The sequence below is a fragment of the Pelobates fuscus genome, chromosome 6 (genome assembly GCF_036172605.1).
Source record: "Pelobates fuscus isolate aPelFus1 chromosome 6, aPelFus1.pri, whole genome shotgun sequence".
In the NCBI taxonomy this organism is placed as follows: Eukaryota; Metazoa; Chordata; class Amphibia; order Anura; family Pelobatidae; genus Pelobates; species Pelobates fuscus.
The window spans coordinates 13840708-13862356 of NC_086322.1; the positions used below are offsets into that span (position 1 = coordinate 13840708).

General features: G+C 41.9%; 1 protein-coding gene across 5 annotated transcripts in view; it reads left to right on the forward strand.

The window, feature by feature from the left end:
* Window positions 1–13412: 13412 nt before the first annotated feature.
* Window positions 13413–21649, forward strand: part of DCTN1 (dynactin subunit 1) — a 120590-nt gene continuing 112353 nt past the window's right edge. For all 5 annotated transcript variants that reach the window (XM_063457532.1, XM_063457533.1, XM_063457535.1 and 2 more), the window contains exon 1: window positions 13413–13627. In XM_063457532.1, the coding sequence (XP_063313602.1) occupies window positions 13595–13627 (33 nt within the window). In that variant the 5' untranslated portion in view covers window positions 13413–13594. The remainder of the gene's footprint in view (window positions 13628–21649) is intronic.

Here is a 21649-nt window from a genome sequence, read left to right on the forward strand (position 1 = left end):
CCCAAGAAAACACGATAGGCCCGACCACCATATCTTACCTTCCTGGGTATTCACTTAGACACTGTCACTTTACAGGCTAGTTACCAGGGGAGAAGGCCCGGCAAATCAGAGTTGGTGGAATATTTTCTGGCCAGGAACACGTGTACCAGGTCAGACCTACAATCCTTACTGGGCACGTTGAACTTCGCCATGAAAATTATTCCACAAGGCCGGGCATTCATCTCTGGATTGTTGTGCTTCTCCCTCTGCTCAATACCGACACCAGCTTCTCATCACTAGATGCTCACGCCATGACAGATCTACACATGTGGCTGCGGTTCCTATCTCATTGGAATGGGAAAGCCATGTTCCTTACATCCCTACCAGATTCCTCCCTGGTCATATGGACCGATGCCGCAGCTCACACAGGGTTTGCACCCATCTTTGGCAATGACTGGTTTAGAGATTCCTGGACAGTAGAGACCCTTGGTTTGCCTGCATTCAACACTACATCTGCCCTATTCACAATCTATACGATAGTTGCAGCCTCCTATGGCAGGGGAAAGAAATAAAATGCAAATATAAAGGAACTGACAGTGAGAATGGGGGTGATAGATAGATCCAATAAAATCACTAGAAGCAGGGCTGCATCACATACAGGAGAGCGACTTATCTGAGTAAACTAGAAAAATATATATCTGGTATGTGAGCGCTCCAATTAAAATAAACAAATAATAATAAAATAAAATAGTATAATAATGACCACTAAAGCTTGAAACACCACAATGACCACCAAATGTAAAATCAGCAAAGAAACTGGCATATACACTGGGTAAATCTATCTAAATAAATGTACTATAAACATGTAAAAGTATATAAAAAACTTCATTTATTGTATAAAAAACGAAACATGATTGTATACAATTGTGATTGTTTGATACAATTGTGTTGTTTGATACAATCATGTTTCGTTTTTTATACAATAAATGAAGTTTTTTTATATACTTTGTACATGTTTATAGTACATTTATTTAGATAGATTTACCCAGTGTATATGCCAGTTTCTTTGCTGATTTTACATTTGGTGGTCATTGTGGTGTTTCAAGCTTTAGTGGTCATTATTATACTATTTTATTTTATTATTATTTGTTTATTTTAATTGGAGCGCTCACATACCAGATATATAAAGAAATAAAATGCTTCTCCGATAACAAAGCAGCCTGTGACATCATAAACAAGGCAGAACTCACTATCATGAAACTAATACGAAGGTTAACATGATTTTATTCAGGATACATCCTACAGCCAACGCCAGACCGATCAGTACCCCCTCATTCCAAGATCTCATTCTGGACTAGAGAGACTGCTATCACATGGCAGATACTTAGCTGGTGCAGCCCTCTCTACTAACACATCCCGTGCATACAATCAAGCATTTACCCTATATACCAAATTCACGACAGACTATCAGATAAGCGACACTCATTCACTAGACTCTATTATTGCATTTATCTCCTTTTGTCACCTTAACAATCAGCTAGGTCCACCTATCAAAGTCTGCTATTATCCCACCGGTAATCAATGGTGCCCTGTCACATTATTTGACACATATCTTGCTACCCTGGTAGGTCTCGGTCCTAATACTCCACTACTTTCATTACACTTTGTTCATCAGACTCGGTCTTGACCCCACAGGATTTTCAGGACACTCATTTAGAATTTGAGCCGCTTCTGCGTCTTCAAGCCACAACGTCCCGACTCATAATTAAAAGACTAGGGCGGTGGAAATCTACTGCATACGCCACTTACTTTCCACAACCAGAACAAGAATTAAGATTGGCATTTAAAGGTCTAGCAATGTAACTCATGTTCAATAAGTTATTTCGTTACACCAACCTTTTTGACCTCCCCAACAGGCCTACCCCATACGTCGGTTCCGGCACACCACAATCGACTGTTATATTCTTATGTACTTATCTTACTATATGGCTTATTTCCCCGACTACAATTAGAAAGGCCTAGCCTGTAATTGTGGGAGGGGTTACCCGCTATATAAGCTCAGGCCCCCTCCTAATCAGAACTGGTATCGCTGGGTTCATCCCTCCCACCTCACCCCTTTATCACTATATGACAGGCCTATCCCATACGTCGGTTCCGGCACACCACATAATAATTTTGCACCAAGTGTAGTGGTAATAAGCATTGTGTATGCCTTTTTGACACACACAATGAGTTTGTAATCTATATTTTGTAAACCTTATGTGTGCTACAGCAGTATTATTATTATTATTATTATTGCCATTTATATAGCGCCAACAGATTCCGTAGCTCTTTACAATATTATGAGAGGGGATTTAACTATAAATAGGACAATTACAAATAAACTTACAGGAACAATAGGTTGAAGAGGACCCTGCTCAATCGAGCTTACATTCATACATCATATGTTGCTCAGCTATGTCATCTGAGTACAGCAATAGCCACGTATGTACCTTTACCAGGTATATGACAACATTGAAGGGGCACAGAGACACAGCCATTGACGTTTGATTTTTTAGGCTGTTTTATATAAGGTATATTTGTGGGCTACCTTGATACCAGCACTACTGCAGATGGTAAAGTGCCAATACATATGAAAATATTCCCTATTACAGATATTGTTTTTATACATTTTTATTAACTTTTCAGCTATAATTTTATGGGTTTTTTTTGTTTTGTTTTTTCAATAAAAAACCTGGACCTTACCTTTCTGCTTCTGGCCTCTTGATCTTACCTGGACCTTACCTTTCTGCTGCTTGCCTCCTGATCTTACCTGGGCTGGACCTTACCTTTCTGCTGCTTGCCTCCTGATCTTAATATCCTTGCACCTAGGATTGAGCAAACCGTATCCTGCTCTGTTCCATGTAATACGTTTTTATTCTGCTTTTACACTTCTATTTTACGGTGTGCACTATACTGTTTTATTCCCTTTTTATATATATGGAGAGGATCTACACTTCCTATACCACTTCATGCCATACCCTGGGAGCCATTATTAGGCTCCTGAACATGTGAGTGAACATCTATATACCGGCTTTCTTTTGGAATTTTAAGCTCAAAGTACACTATATTATTTTATTCTGTTCTCCTTTTATACCTATGAGACTCTCTACCCTACAAAGGAAGAACCACCTACAGAACAAGTGCCTCACTATATCCACAGGCAAGCGATCATCTCGCCCAGATGCTTAAGTTGGAGCTGGATTAAAACTCCTAAAAAAAATTAATTTACATCTTACTACTTTTATTCCTCATCATCATACCTAAACTTTTTACACTATTAGTTCCTGTATTTTCTTTTCTTGCCATTACATGTTCTTTTTAGAGACACTCAGGCACTACACTAACCTCTCTCTTTTTACACTTAACTGATTCCAGAGCTTAAGTGGCACTGGATCTCAACCCTCCCCCTATCTGACTTTTATTTACCGGACAAGAGAGACACCGGGTTAACCTGCTAAATATAACTACACCAGCATTATTCAAGCCCTGAATTCTCTGCTCTTTTTTAAGTGTAACTTCTATTTGCTGGGGTGGGGGTTGGGACAGAGGGACAGGATAGTGATAGGAATACAGTTTTGTATTCCTAACACTATAGCGCTCCTTTAAAAGCCAACTTCAATCTCTGAATAAGAAACATCATCAAAGCAGAGCAGAGAAACACATGAATTTAGAGTAAATATCGGATACAAGGAAAGTAAAAGTGATAATGAAGTCTGTAAACCCTATTTAGAATGTTGAAGCATCTCTTGATCAAGAATAAACCTTATTAAATTAAATACAAAGATTGGGGGGCATGAGGAGTATTTGGGCGCTAAGGCATGTAAATATGTTGCCATTGATGTTATTTACATGAAGCATGTAAATAAATTAAAATGTTTTAAATGTATAAAAAAAAAATCTTCTACAAACTAAAATGACCAAACCAACATTTTAATGATACAATTGATTCCTTGATACATAAAATGGAATTGCCAAGCAAGTAAAAACACTGCCGTAAGCAACAACCTAAGTTAAAAGCCATCCAGGTCCAGACTTGCAAGCAACAGAGCTCCATCAACTGTTTCGCTGTGCTGAGTAACAGTCAGCCTCCTGGAGGACCATTTCATTATATTTTACACAGCCGGTAATTTTATTATATTATATATAATACATACATCAAGAGAGTGGGGACAAAAAGGGGGAAAATAATACAAACAACATATTAATAAAAAAATATAACATACAAACTAATAACTACAAGTTATGAAAATGGGCAAAAAGATATCTAACTACCCCAAAGTATATATTGAGTTATACTCAATAAATAATAAATGAAATGAGAAAGGAAGATAAACACAACTACACAAATTAGTCCACAAAGCATGAACTTAATGTCGTATATTATTGTATTTATCCCATTCACAGTTAACGCCATATGGGAGTCTAGTATTTTACGGAAGTATCTAAAAGGCTTTCTTCTTGTTTAGCATGGTCTTCATTTCCCCGCCTCTTTTAGGTGTGAAGCACCTTTGGATCACCTGAAAATAAGAAATGTATCTGCTCTGCATGCCTCAAAGTGACGACTTACAGGGGAATTTATATTCTTTTTGGCAATGTCCAAAGTGTGTTTCCTGATGCGTTCCTTAAGTTCACGTTGGGTTTGACCCACGTTATGAGTTCTACAATGAGATAAATTGCACAATTAGTTCTACAATAGATAAAGTGAGAGATATCATAAAGCTTGTTAGTAGATGAGTGGAAAGTAGGGCATTTTGTAATATAATTGCAACATTTGCATCTACCTCCGCATTGTAACCATGTCCTATTTGAGCGTTTGTTACTACTGCAATCGAAATAGATTGGAGAAACTAAGGAATCTCTTGTGGGAGCCCTGCGGGAACTTCAGTTGATAGTATTTGCAATCTGTAAAAGTTGAAAAAAGTCGGACTGAAACTTTGACTGTACTACAAGCCCTCGGAGTGTATTTTTCTGGCATATTATATTAAGGCACAAAATAGCACTGAGGCAAGAACAGGACAAGGATGTAAGTGTCAAGCCCGTGTTGGTAATTTTAAGAAAAGGGAGATGTTTATGTAAGATTTTAACATGAAAAAGAGTCGGAATAATAGTTAAAAAGGCTGATATGAACACAGGGGAGTTTAGTGTTAATTAGTATTAAATCTGCCCCCTCAGGCCCTGCGGCATTTTTGCCTTCCCAGTCTAACTCCCCAAAAAGCCGCATAGTGACAGTCACAAATGTCCTGAATCTCCTCAGGATAATTATTATAACTAAAAGTCTATGTGTTTCCCACTAAATCAAACTCTATTGCATTTTACTACAAACAATAAGAAAATATAAGTAATCATTTGGCGGCATCTGGAGGCTAGACTCGGTATTACAGAGTTTAGCCTCAATATAGCCTATTTATATTACTAATAAAAAGGAATATGTCTATATGGTGTATTCCTTACAGATGGGATCACCCACATATTTTGGAGGTAGTAGTGCCATATAGACATATTCCGAGTCATGACTAAGTAGCATCTTGCTGGATCCATTTGGATAACAAAAGAGAGTATTTATGTATTTATTTTAGTGCTTTCATTGACGGTTTTAATTGAATGTAATGTTCTTGTGGAGAGTGTAATTTCTGCTAGCCTTTTGTATTTATTACATTTTTCATGTATATAATTTTTTTGATAATAATAGTAAAACTTTATATATAATGTTTTTAGGGCATCATTGCCTAAACTGTTCTTTCATGTTAAGTTGTTTATTTTATTCTGGGGAGATTTGCAGCACCCAGGGGCAGACTGTGAACTTGGGTAAGACGGTCACAAATGCAGGTTCTCACTACTCAGGCAAATAGTATAAAGAGGCCCATGTTGCTAAATGTCCAAATCTCTGCGTAGCCCGGCCTAGCTAAGAAACCAGTGTGCATGGCAGGTGCTGAGTGGAGAGGGTGGGTACATTACGCACATCATATCCCCGCATCCTGTCTCCCGCAGAGGTAGGCCACAAAACATGGGTAAGGGAAAGAGCCCAGCTAGGAATAACCCTGCTAATTCTAAACTTACAGGTCGGGCGCACAACAAAGTACGATCAAGAGGGTTATCATTATTATTATTTTATTATTTATATAGCGCCATCAGATTCCGTAGCGCTGTACAATGGTTGGACTAACAGACATGTAATTGTAACCAGACAACTGGACGTACAGGAACAGAGAGGTGGAGTGCCCTACTTAATGAGCTTACATTCTAGAGGGAGTGGGGTATAGTGACACAAAGTAAAAAAAGGTAGGGTGTAACAGATGCCCTCTGAGCTCGTTCGCAGGATCTATATTTTATGTGAACTGTTCATTCATTTGAAACCGCCGTATAACCGATTGCCATAGACTACAATACAAACTGTTAAAAAATCCCAAATTAACTACCGAACACCGGACCACCCTGGTGCCTAATTGTGCTTCAATTTACCTCCCTGTTCGGCTAATGTATTCATATTGAAACCCGCGAACGCTTTGTTCAAGTCCCTGGATGGCCGCCATTTTGGGAGTTTTACACGTGGCGGCAGCCATCTTAAACTCCCAAACAGCAGTGTTTGGCCGTCGAGTGTCTGGAACTAAAATCGGACACTCGGCTAGGCAAACACCGCTGAGACTTCCAGACTTCCATAAATTCGTACCGAAACTACCGAATGTCCAGCCGTTCGGTAGAAAGACTAAGTTAATCATGGGATTCATACGAACGTCATTCAGGACTTTTTTTTTTTTTTTAAATTCTTTATTTTTGTAGTGCATATAGTAGTCACAGGCATACATATGGTACCCCAAAGGCAATCCATATGCAGGTGTTAAGACAGTTACAATAGAGGGTAAATAGACAATGCACCCTTTTTTTTGTTATTTGTAAAGACAAAATATGCATGAGTATCAGGTTTAAAAGACAGGCATATACATCAGGCTGAGAAAATAGGCCTGTAAATCAGGCGTAGAAAACAGGTTTTGAAATCAGGCTTTTAAATCAGGCTCTTAAAACAGGCTCTTAAATCAGGCTCTTAAATCAGGCTCTTAAATCAGGCTCTTAAATCAGGCTCTTAAATCAGGCTCTTAAATCAGGCTCTTAAGTCAGGCTTTTAAATCAGGCTTTTAAATCAGGCTTTTAAATCAGGCTTTTAAATCAGGCTTTTGAAGCAGGTTTATAGAATATCTGACTATGCTATATAACGGTTTGTTGCAGGTAAGACGCTTCGCTACTTAAAGCGTGGAATAGAAGGGGTTGGTGGTCCCATGGTACAAATTAAGTCTTATAAAAGCACTTATAAAGTCCCCATTATATGGGTCAGCCTGAGCTAGCATTTCCCGTACAGCTATAAGCTTACATCCGAGGGAGCTCTCTGTCCATGACAGGCTAAGAAGATGTATGCAGTTAAACCGAGCTTATCTTGAGCATGAGTAGTAAGGGGAGAAAAATTAACAGGAAGCTTGAGGGAATTATGCCCATGAGCAGTAGTATGTCATTCCTAAGCGTAAGATAGGTGACAAAAAATGCAAGTGACGGGAATATCATACATACAATATGAAGCTTATTACTATAATTCTCTGGCTATGTATACAGTACATATGAGTATAAGCTTGCCAGTGTCTAATTTTCACAGGTGAGGAAGTCCTGCAGAGGTTTGGATGGGCTAGGTATGTGAAATACGAGAGTCAGCTGTGGGAGAGTGTGTTGGTAGGTACTTAAATTGGGAACTATGGTACACCACCGTAAGAGGCTGCGCATCCCAAGCTTCGTGCCTCATGTCCCAAAGTATCCCCTTTATCCTATGCCTTCTGGAATGTCCTCCGTGCTGTAGTTTCCCTTTAGGGGCTCACCTTTCTCTGCTGTCGGTTCTGGGTGCTTCGGGGACCCCCTTGTCCGCGTGCTTGGGTAGTGGAAGGCTGCTGTCCCTTCAGGAACCTGTGCCCTTGCGGTATGAGACTCTCTGGTGTTGGGACGCCAGCTTCTGCAGGTTCTTGCAGTGGATTGCACTTTGGTTGGTTGCTTGGGTGAGGTTGGCTGTGTTTTGCATCGGGTGGTTGTCGCTTTCGGGCGCCGCCATGTGCTTTTCCCTGCCTGCATGAGAGGGATTCTTCTTCTGCGCCATTTCATTTTGGCGCGCTTTGTCTGCCTGGGTGTGCAACATGGACGGAAGGGTCCTTTGTTACCGCCACGTGGGCGCTTTGAGGATCGGGCGCCATAACTTGCCTCAGTGTTCTGTCGCATATGCAGTTCTAGTTTGTGCCAGAGTGTTTGGAAGATGGCATCCAAGTGTGCCGCATATTCAAAGCGGTCGTCCAGCTCGGCATGGACCGGGATATCCCCCACCGGTCCAGGGGGGGGGGGGAGGCAATATATGCGTGCTCCCTCTTCAGCCAGAGAACCGGGAGAGCGGCCGCCTCTCCTCGGCTCCCACCCGTGTAGGCCGCAGTCTGCGATGTGGTCGATACAGTGACGGAGGGTCTCATAACGGGTATCCCCCGATTCAGCATCACCCCCTGGTTAGAGTTGTCGCTATCCACCGCTGGTACGCTTGGGTGGTCGGGCGTGAACACCCAAATCTTGGCCTCAGGCTCAGGAGCTCTTAGCAGGCACGTCTGCTTTGCTCGGTAGGCAAGCTCCGCCCAGGACTTTTTATTACACGAACAGAGATCGACCGCAAGGCCAAAACTTATGGAACTGTTTTCGGCTACTGTGCCTGTGCGGTCGGTCAAAACTTTAAACCCCCACAACTCCCGAACCCCTGGACTTATCTGGGTGATTTTTAAATATGTTGCTCACCCAGATTAGGGCTATCAGGGGGTGTATCCAAAACTCGGGGAAAAATGTGTTCTTGTTAATTGTGTTAAATGCTTATCTAAGGGGAGGAGATGTGTGGGTTGTACCTTGTGTTTATTGGTTACTGTATAATTGCTTGTGGGTGTCTCCCTTGCATGGGAGCACTGCATAAAAGGAGAGTACCTGCCATTAAAAATCAGTTCTTCTTCACCCTTCAAAACTTAGCTGTGTCTCGTTATTGAAAGGGAACTTGCAGCATGATCACTAGCTCTTCTCAGAGCTCTGCCTCTCTACTGCTCCAGGGATCCAGCTGATGGGACTTCGCCTCCTCACTTCAGCCAAGCACCTGGCCCGGAGAAAGGACGTCCCCAACGGCAAATACCCCTCTCCACTCTGGGTAGCCGTTACATAGGGGCACATAGTAGGTTGTTAGAAAAGTATTCACTGAGGGCTAAAATCAATAAGAGCAATAAAAAAAACCCACAGGATATAAAAAGAGTCCATAATAAAACTTGAAAGAATAAAAAATACCAAATGGTAAGGCACAGTCTCAAAAGTGGCAATAGATCTTCTAGTCCTGGTATGAGATTTTCTTGGTAGCTTCACTTAATAGCAGAATATGAAAAGGAAGCAAAAACAGAGGCAAACCAATAGTGCAATATGGTAGTACGTGGTAGGACAGCAACAGACATACATACACACTCACTAACAAAACATACACTCTCACTGACAAACACACACTCACTAACAGACATCAAACAGACTCACTAATACACACACAAACACAGTCAGTAAGAGACACACAGTAACACACTCACTGACACTCACTAGCAGACACACTCACTGACACACTAGCAGACACACACTGACACTCACTAGCAGACACACACTGACACTCACTAGCAGACACACACACTGACACTAGCAGACACACTCACTGAAACTAGCAGACACACTCACTGACACTAGCAGACACACTCACTGACACTCACTAGCAGACACACACACTGACACTCACTAGCAGACACTCATTGACACTCACTGACACTCACTAGCAGACACACACACTGACACTCACTAGCAGACACACTCACTGACACTCACTAGCAGACACACACAATGACACTCACTAGAAGACACACTCACTGACACTCACTAGCAGACACATTCACTGACACTCACTAGCAGACACACTCACTGACACTCACTAGCAGACACACACACTGACACTCACTAGCAGACACTCATTGACACTCACTGACACTCACTAGCAAACACACACAGACACTCACTAGCAGACACACTCACTGACACTCACTAGCAGACACACACAATGACACTCACTAGCAGACACACTCACTGACACTCACTAGCAGACACACTCACTGACACTCCCTAGCAGACACACACAATGACACTCACTAGCAGACACACTCACTGACACTCACTAGCACTCACTAGCAGACACACACACTGACATTCACTAGCAGACACACTCACTGACACTCACTAGCACTCACTAGCAGACACACACACTGACACTCACTAGCAGACACACTCACTGACACTCACTAGCAGACACTAACACTCACACTAACACATGTTTTTTTTTTAATTTAATCCCCCAGCCTCCTTACCTTTTTGGAGTGCTGAAGGGATTCCCTGGGGTCCAGTGGTGCTGCTGGGCTCCTGGGCGGGCGGGTAGGCAGGCTGGCAGGATGGCTGGCGGGCGGGCACGCGCGCGCGCGGGAGCTCTCTCCCATGTGTGCTTCCTCTTCAGCTCCCTCGCGCACCGCGTAGGGATGCCGCCGCCAGAAGATGACGTCATCTTCCGGCTCCGGTATCAGTATGCGGCGCGCAAGGGAGCTGAAGAGGAAGCACACATGGGAGAGTGCTCCCTCGCGCGCCCGCAGAACCGGGCGCTTGGCCACGCTACAATAGGCCGTCGGTTGGAGGGGAGTGCAGTGCGCTTCCCTCCTTCCGGTCAGCCTGATTTTGCGCCCCCAGGGCCGGTGCGCCCTAAGGCGGCCGCCTGGGCCGCCTTATGGTAGCGCCGGCCCTGCTTCTAGGTGAACTTAGGTGAAGGTGGAAGTCATAGCGGTATTCTCACACTCGAGTGTCCGATTTTAGTTTCATGCACTCGATGCCTTTGTTCGTGTACCATGATGGCCGCCGCCACGTGTTCGTCTATACGAACGGTGACCACACAGCCGACTGCTTAGAATGTTCGTGTGATTGCTGTTTATGGAGGTGTGAAATGAGTTAATGAGCGGCACACTCCATAGCTGGGTGGTCTACCATTCGGTACTTTGTTCGGTTGATGAATAATACCGTGGGAAACACTTAAGGGAATGGATTTTGACGAACGGCCAGGTGAAATAGGGGAAACCTTAGGTTGCAGAGCCAGGGGAGTATGTCTTGCACAGTTATTGCTACTTTCACACATAGGGGATCAAGAAGAGGGGGGGGAAGGGGGTACGGATAGCCCAGAGTCGGTATAAAATATGATAGCAGGGTCCATTCTGCTACACCCCTATTGTAACTATTCAAACCATTTTATCTGGGTTCCAATAAGTGATACACCCCACCTTCACAACCTCAGCCAAAGAACCGGAAGCACCTGTTCACTTAGTTCTTAGCTCTCCTGAGCCAAACCATGCAGGGCTATCTCATTGACTGAGCATGTCAGCTGATCACTCTCAGCCAATGAACTAAGCTCTGCATGGTTTAAACACAATATTACAATGCATCAAGATTAATCCCAAGTGTGGGTCACCTATATGTCTTACCTGGGTCACACTGGGCACTGAGCCTCTGCAAATGCAAGGGACATGGAATCTGCAAAAGCCGATCCCTCCAATCATCCATTGGCTGACAGCCAGTGGTGTATCCTGGTTTTATGCTGCCCTATGCAGGACAATACTCAGGCGCCCCCCTCCCGCCCGTGCCACCTCCACCCAACCCTTCCCCCGCCCCGCCTTCTAAATACACACACATTCACTAACAGATACGCATACACTAGCTAACAGAAACACACACACACTAACAGACACACTCACTAACAGACACTCACTAGCAGATACACACACACTCACACTAACAGACACACACAGTCAGACACACACACACACTAGCAGACATACATACACACACTAACAGACATACACACACTAACAGACATACACACACTAACAGACATACACACACACACTAACAGACACACACTAACAGACATACACACACACACTAACAGACATACACACACACACACACTAACAGACATACACACACACACACACACACACTAACAGATACACACACACTCACTCACATTTTTTTTTTTTTATTTATCCCCCCCCCCCAGCCTCCTTACCTTTGGGAATGCTGGGGGGTGGGGGGGTCTCTATCTCCCTGGGGTCTAGTGGGGCTGCCGGTCGGCACTGGCGGGCGGCTGGCGAGGGAGCACTTCCCCTGAGCTGTCTGCTCAGCTCCCTCGCGCGCCGCAGAGTGAGGATGGGAGCCGGAAGATGACGTCATATTCCGGCTCCCATCCTCACTCTGCGGCGCGCGAGGGAGCTGAGCAGACAGCTCAGGGGAAGTGCTCCCTCACCAGCCGCCCGCCAGCGCCGCCCAGCAGATCGCCCGCCCAGATGGCTTGTCAGTTAGCTGCAAGGCTAACAAGGCATTTGCCCTGGGCATTTGGGGGCGGCGTTTTTTGCCGCCCCCTGGAAAATGCCGCCGAAGGCAAATGCCTTGTTTGCCTCGCGACTAAAACGTCCCTGCTGACAGCATCACCTCATTCTGGGCTGGCTGATGTCGCTGCAGAAAGTGAAGCTATACACATATGGGATCATTGCATCATAACCACCTAAAAGCACCCAAAGTGGCCATGGTGGTTGGAGTAACCCTTTAATTTACAAAGTGCCTCTTTAAAAGTTTCTCTTAAAATCGTCTCTTCTGTGAACTGGGACACGGCTAATCCCTGAAGCAGTTTAGTAAATCGAAGTGCCGTAGGGGTGTGTAGAGTCCCGTTAAGCAGATAATACCCAATGTTTATATATTTAAAGTCTCGGCTTACATCAAGATACTTGTAGTATCTCCATAGCGAATCTTCACATGGTAAAGCAGGATTTAACCCTATGAGAACCAGCAGGATAAACAAACTCTATGACAAGAGTTAACAAGAGTGGAAAGCGTGAACTTATGGGTCAAACTCTGGGAATTGAAAGAAGAAAAATATTTGGACTCGGTGCTGCGAAAAGCAGGCTGTTCATAGTTTATTCTAAAATCATTTCACTTTATTGAGAACAGCTACAAAGGTATAATATGACAGCGACAAATTCAGATGTCATCGATTACACACGGGGGACACAATTCTCACATCCAAAAATAAAAAATAAAACACTGTAAAAAACACACCATAGCTTTGAGGCGAAGAGGTAATCCACATGTTCATTTTAAAAGAGACAAGCGAGATATGGATACCATAGATCTGCAGCCATAGAAAGCAGCCTGGGTATTGGGACACAGCTGACAGAGGGAATCTGTGGAGCACTAGGACCATGCAGAGCCTGCAGTCTGTGTGCTGGATCCTGTATGAGCTCTGCAGCATCTCCTGGCATCATCTGTGCAAATCAGCAGCGAATAGCAGGGGCTTCACAGACCCCCAGTACAAAGCATGGCTTAATGTAACCGCAACCTCTTCATCAGCACCAGGAGCCATGGTGAGGCCATCAATAAATAGACGGTGATAAAGGAGAGGATAGCAGTCAGCATGGCCCAGAGCAAGCGGCACACATACAGCCGGGTAAGCACTGTGCATGCTGTCTGCCTGGTGACAGGTGTATGCAGCAGAATGATGCTCAGGGGTCACATCAGTGGCAGGTGCCACACATCCACGCTCTGCATGTGACAAGAGGAAGGATGGTCAAAAGGTAGATTCCTATCTTGTAGAACTACAACTCCCATGATGCTTTGACAATCGTTAGGATAGCAAAGCATTGTGGGAATGCTAGCTGTGCACCAGATGTGGATCTGCATTTTGGGGCCCCTGGTATGGTAGAATGAATGTGATATTAGCCCATTAAATACCACTGTCTGTGAATGATGTTCTGTATGTATTGCATATCTCTCTCGTTATTCTGGTCTGTCTAGGTTTCCAGGTAGGATGCCAGAACCAAAAAGGTTAAAAGGTTTATATCAATTTGGATTGCTATTACTGTTATTATTATTATTATTATTATTATTATTATTGTTTATAAAGCGCCAACACATTCCGCAGCGCTGTATATGTATCTAATAGTTTGCCATTAAAGTGAATAACCTTTTCAGGGAATCACTGGCAGACAAGAGGTTAATTGTTTTGTCGATCTTTCCTTGGCACTGGTATTGCAAGGGTTAATTAAAATCGTTCTGCTATATGTTTGTGAAATACTTGCACTTGCACAACGGCCTGCGTGTCACAGAGGTGTGTACATAATAGATTGACAGTCCTCTGGTATGCAAAGGGTTAAATAAATCATTTGGTCATCATTTGGTCAGCATGGGTATGTGTGCTGCCCTGTGATGGTTTGTGGGTAGTCCCAGGTTTTAGATAGAGGCAGCATTGCAGTGGGTGATGCACTCGTGTTAGCCTTAGATCTCTCCATGGCATTTCAGGGGTTAATTGCAGAAGGTCTGCTGCAGGCATGTGGATGCATTGTGAACAGTGCTAAGTGGAATGATTTTCATCCACACAGCCTTGATCAGGAAGGGACGGGGTTAAACACTGAAAGCCAGCTGCATTTTGGGTAAGGTCACCAGACTGACGCTTCATGACACAAAGCTTGTGACAAATATTATTTGCAATAACCTTAACTCTTTCTAACCCACCCGCTGATGGCATTTTATTGTCATACTTACTTGATATTATCCATACTTAAGCTATCACTGGCTGAGGGGGGTGAGACTTGCATATTAAAAACATATATATTAATATTTATATACACACACACACTTTCAATGTTTTTGAAATAAATTTATTTTTTACAGTAGTTTTTTATTCAGTAAAATGAATAATGAATTAATCATTGTGATTAAACAGATATAATCAACGTTTCACATTGTCTCCAGGCCGTGATAGCCCCACCCCCTTTTATGACGCGGCAAGGGTGCGTCGACTTCATGACGCTAATGACGTCACATCCCGCCGAAACGTTCAGATTTGAATGTTTTGGGGGCGTGGCTACCATCCTAACGAGCCACAGTATAAAAAGGACTCACAGTCGAGGTTCATTGCCCCGTTGTGGTTCATGTTTGTCCCTTATAGTGCTTTATCTGTATTTATTATTCTAGCTTTTTACTTCGGCTCCGTTTTTGAATACTCTTCTTTCTATACTCCTTTGACCCGGCTTTAGTATTCTCGTTTATCCTGATCTCTGTACTCCTTGACCTCGGCTTGAATTTGACTACTCCTTGTTCTTATACGGTAGTCCGGCCATTCTAAGGTCCAGTATACGTTACCTTTTGTCTACATTCTGCGAGTTGGATCCCATTCCATTCCTGACAAGATGTTCTTTTCAGTCCTAGTTGAACTCAGGTGCTGAATGGGAAATAAAGAAAGTGCTATTTATTAAATATCTTTTATCTCTTGTACATATCTAGGATGCCGGCACTGAATTGGTTAAATGTGAGACAGTGTCGCATTTAACCTTCCTTTGACATCACTATTTCTGACATAACTATTTCTGACATCACTTCCTTGATTGCACTACTTTTGATACCATTTCCTGTGACATCACTACTTCTGACATCACTACCTCTGACATCACTTCCTCTGATAGCACTACTTCTAAAATCCCTTTCTCTGACATCACTACTTCTGACACCAATTCATTTGATAGCACTATTTTTGACATTACTTCCTCTGACATCACGTCCTGTGATAGCACTACTTCTGACATCACTTCCTCTGACATCACGTCCTGTGATAGCACTACACTTGACATCACTACCTTGGACCTCAGTCTGTTATACATTACTAATGCTTTTTTAGATATCAGAATTGCGCCCATGTTATACCGTACATTCCTATTACAAAACTTTTTCAAATTTCTATTATATACCGGTAAAGCATTACTATAACATTCCTGTTATTTATATTTAGTTAATATTATTACATAGCTGTAATTTATATTCATTACTTACAACATAATCTACTTGGTTTACATTATTATTCCTATACCAATTTAAGTGACATTGCAAATTGTCAGGAATTCAAAAATAAATTCAAAGAAAACTGGAAAAAATACACCGATAAATGTGACAATTTCCGTCCTCCATCCAAATGTCTTGCTTGTTACTCATTTTATGCAGAGCTGACTCACATTCACTGACAGAGAGTGACTGAGCCAACAAGAGACGCTCTGATATATATATATATAGTGTGCTGAGATGCATTGTGGGTAAATAATACCCAGTGTATTATGGGTAAATAATAAAATTCAATGTTTCTGGACACATAATAAACCATTGGACTGAAGGTTGATATCATGGAGGACATTATTTTCCTATACTAAATGCTTGGCATGTAAATATTGCTCTGTATGTTTGGGTTAAGGGAGTTACTAATGGCAGTTACAGTCCCAGGCAGCTGCCATCATTTAAATAGTGATAGATACTGCTCAGGATGCAACTCCTAGTAATCTCAGGCACACCACGACAGGCAAGATCAGACCCCCAAGACTGCACAGAAGTGATCTTTTTATTATTTACTGTTCATTTGGGGGATTAATTGCGCGGGTGATGTCATCATCCATGCAGTATACATTTGGAAACATAATTTGCCTTTTAAAATAATGGATAGATTGGATGGATAGATTGGATGGATAGATTGGATGGATAGATAGATTGGATGGCTGGATGGATAGATTGGATGGATGGATAGATTGGATGAATAGATTGGATGGATGGATGGATGGATGGATGGATGGATAGATTGAATGAATGGGTGGATAGATTGGATGGATGGATGGATAGATTGAATGGGTGGATAGATTGGATGGATAGATTGGATGGATGGATGGATGGATGGATAGATTGGATGGATGGATGGATAGATTGGATGAATAGATTGGATGGATGGATGGATAGATTGAATGGGTGGATAGATTGGATGGATAGATTGGATGGATGGATAGATTGAATGGGTGGATAGATTGGATGGATAGATTGGATGGATGGATGGATGGATAGATTGGATGGGTGGATAGATTGGATGGATGGATGGATGTATAGATTGGATGGATGGATGGATAGATTGAATGGGTGGATAGATTGGATGGATAGATTGGATGGATAGATTGGATGTATGGATGGATAGATAGATTGAATGGGTGGATAGATTGAATGGCTGGATAGATTGAATGGGTGGATGGATAGATTGGTTGGTTGGATGGATAGATTGAATGAATGGGTGGATAGATTGAATGAATAGCTGGATATATTGGATGGATGGATAGATTGGATGGGTGGATTGGATGGATAGATGGATGGATAGATTGGTTGGATAGATTGATTGGATAGAGTGATTGGATAGAGTGATTGGATAGACAGATAGATCGAATGGATAGATTGGTTGGATAGACGGATAGATTGAATGGATAGATTGGATAGAAGGATGGTCAGTCAGTCTATATTATATATACAGGCAGGATATTTACACTCCAAATATTGAAGAAAACTCTCAGATTTAGACTAGGCACCCATATTTAATATATACAGTAAAGGAGATGTGTACACACATGGTTTAACACTTCATATACAAAAATAAACTAAGTAAAAGAACAAATGTATTTGCCACCTCAAATGTGCGTTAATAGCATTTAATTTTCTACTCAAGGTGTGCTTATTACATGGAAAGTGCAGGTATCTATGTGTAGCATGTCAATAAAGAATGCCGGTGGTATGTGTAAATGGAGGGTTGTTAGTGTAGAATGTCACTGTGTGTGAATGAAGGGGTATATGTGTAGAATGACACTGTGTGTGAATGAAGGGTGTATGTGTAGAATGTCACTGTGTATGAATGAAGGGTGTATGTGTAGAATGTCACTGTGTGTGAATAAAGGGTGTATGTGTAGAATGTCACTGTGTGAATAAAAAAATATATGTGTAGAATGTCACTGTGTGTGAATGAAGGGTGTATGTGTAGAATGTCACTGTGTGTGAATGAAGGGTGTATGTGTAGACTGTCACTGTGTGTGAATAAAGGGTGTATGTGTAGAATGTCACTGTGTGTGAATGAAAGGGTGTTTGTATAGAATGTCACTAAGTATGAATGAATGGGGTGTATGTGTAGAATGTCACTGTGTATTAATAAAGGGTGTATGTGTAGAATGTCACTGTGTGTGAATAAAGGGTGTATGTGTAGAATGTCACTGTGTGTGAATAAAGGGTGTATGTGTAGACTGTCACTGTGTGTGAATAAAGGGTGTATGTGTAGACTGTCACTGTGTGTGAATAAAGGGTGTATGTGTAGACTGTCACTGTCACGGCAACGGTGCATAACTTTGTATTACATTATGAAATATTATCCTTTAATGCCATTTGTGTAGTAAATGGCACAAAAGGATGCTATTGCTGAGGTCAACAGGGGTTACATCTTTTGAAGCTGGGACCCCCACAGAGGTCGGATGACAGAAGGGGAAGTGTGGATGGCATAGCAAGGTTGAAAGAGTTTTACTAATATGGATGTGAAGTAATCAAGACTCTGCAAGGTGTGAGGTTCTACACTTGGGAAAAGTCTGAATGTCTCTTCATCCATTTGGCCTGTACCATTAAGTGCTGAGTAAAACTCTTTGAAATGTAAATGCCATTTTAGCTTTGCTCCAGTATCATACCCAAAGGAAGGACAAAAACATTCATATTTACCCCACAGAATAATAATAAAGCCTAATTTTTATTATATTTGGAATGGGACAAGCCCAATCTTTTAATTAAGCCTAAACATGAGTTGCACAACTTAAACCGTGTGGCAGGAATTGTGATGTCTGTCCTATTGGATCGCAGGTGGGGCGTGCAACATGTCTATGGAATGGGAAAACAATAACAAATTCATAGAGGCAATTATTATTTCTGTGGCAGGTACAGTAGAGGAGATAAAACCAAAAAGTTTATATTTGGCTTGCTGTTTCTGGAACAAAGGAGGTGGTCACTTGGAATCACTATAGGTACGCCCCTGGGTGGGGTGTGATAATTCCACAGGGTATATCTCCTGTGATCCTGAAGGGTGGAGTGTACTTGCTTGGGGCCAAGATCTAATTTTGAGTGAGTCACCATCATCCTTCCTTGCCAGAGACCCCCTGGACAGAAGTTGTACTTTAAAAAACCTAAGTGAGTAATTAGGACTTCTGTATTTTATCCTTTTTTGTTTTTATCTGTTGTTGGTGTAAATAATTTGTTTATTATATATTGTTATATGCACTGTGACTATTTTTGCTCATAATAAACATTCATTTATTAAGTTCTACCTTTGTCTGGTTAAGAATCACGTTACCTGAAGAGACTAGTTGGTATTTTTGTAATTACATAAATATTGTGCTAAGTAATATTTGGTGGGTTTTTATTGTTGATTTACCTGGGGGACCAAGGCACCCCATTTATAAATTGTCTTGGTGGTGGCAGCGTTAAGATAGTAATAGTTATATTATTATGTTTAAGTGTGGGTGGTGTTAAAAGGGGGATTTTGTCATTATTTCCGGTCTAGTGCAGACAAATAGTGTACTTTAACCCTTTCACCACCACAACTACGTCACGCACACTCTTGGAGTAGGGTGCGTTCGTGACAGTCACTGTGTGTGAATAAAGGGTGTATGTGTAGAATTTCACTGTGTGAATAAAAAAATATATGTGTAGAATGTCACTGTGTGTGAATGAAAGGGTGTTTGTATAGAATGTCACTAAGTATGAATGAATGGGGTGTATGTGTAGAATTTCACTTTGCTTGAATGAAGGGTGTATGTGTAGACTGTCACTGTGTGTGAATAAAGGGTGTATGTGTAGAATGTCACTGTGTGTGAATGAAAGGGTGTTTGTATAGAATGTCACTAAGTATGAATGAATGGGGTGTATGTGTAGAATGTCACTGTGTATTAATAAAGGGTGTATGTGTAGAATGTCACTGTGTGTGAATAAAGGGTGTATGTGTAGAATGTCACTGTATGTGAATGAAAGGGTGTTTGTATAGAATGTCACTAAGTATGAATGAATGGGGTGTATGTGTAGAATTTCACTTTGCTTGAATGAAGAGGTGTATGTATAGAATGGCACTGTGTGTGAATAAAGGAATGTATGTTTAGTCATTGTGTGTGAATCATGTCTTTGTAATGTTTGGGGTGGGTGCACATGTAAATGCAGGGAGGGGTTGGGTCACACATTAATGTGGAGGTGGGCAAACAGTACATCCCCAAATGTTGTAGAACTGTAGCTTCCATTATGCTTTTAATAGGCTGGAAAACTAATATGGCAGCTGAAGGTCTGCAACATCTGGGGATCCATACTTTGCTCCATTTTCTATTAAGATATAGCCTTACATGCGAGTTGCAGTAGCAACACAATACAGATGATTGGTTTTAGCCAGGTGGACATTATTACCACATTCAGTTATTATAATGTATCATTCAACTGTTATCTTAGGAATGTTTAAAAATATATACGCTTTATTCCAAATACATGAATATCTGATAATATCTGATAATCTTTCTTTAAATGGCTTTTCACTGCCAGCGTTTTGCTGTGTAACTCCACCCCGTAGACACATCCGTTACTTTAACAAACTCTTATTAGACATACTCTGAGTATGAACAAGCCAATAGGGGATCAGTATACGTATGACATGTCCCCATCCCACAACCAATCACTTCCCCTGTTCTCCTAAGCATGGTTTGAATACTATACAGATAAGAAAGAGCAGTGATTGGCCAGAGGAAGGAGGCAAGAAAGCAACTCAGCTCACAGTGATCTTTCATTAGTTGGGCTGCACTACACACCATCTAATCAGGAAGACGTTTTGTAAAAAGGGGGACGCATGGTTAGGGGGTTGGAGTTATGTTGTAGAAAGCAATAACACTTTCTGTATTTCAGCAAAATTAAATGGATTTGAATGAATGTTTTTGGCGCCAGATTGTTCCTTTAAAGGAAAACTATAGCGTTAGGAATACAAACATGTATTCCCAACGCTATGGGTTTAACCAATATATTTTATTGCTGTGTGAGGGTTCAAAGGGGGGATTTTACTCAGATTTCCGTTCTCGCCTGCTGATACTTCATTGAGATGAAATGGTCTGGGAGCCTATCAAATATCTTTAAGCATTTCTAGCACAGGCAAATGCAGCACATTGCATCAGGCGGAGAACACAGAAAAAAATCGACTTAAATTTTAAATAATAATTTAAAAATGAGGTTAAAAAAAAAGAGAGAAAGAGAGTAGGATTTGACCCCGAATTAGGGTGTTAATAAGCATATCTGTCACTCCCCATGATTGCAAGACAAGGGAAACGGCATAAAATATCATTAATATGGGAAACCGTTATTTATGCAAAGAGGTGGAGAGGAGGAGGAGAGCTCCCCGCCCGGCGCTGGAATAAAGGTAAGTTTTAACCCTTTACTGTCCCCAGAGCCCGACGGGAGGGGGAGACCCTGAGGGTGGGGGCACCCTCAGGGCACTATAGTGCCAGGAAAACAAGTATGTTTTCCTGGCACTATAGTGGTCCTTTAAAGGAATTTTATGCAAAATATAAGCAATCAAAATAAAATGTTATATTATGTCAATTTACACAACTTTATTTTTGAAGCA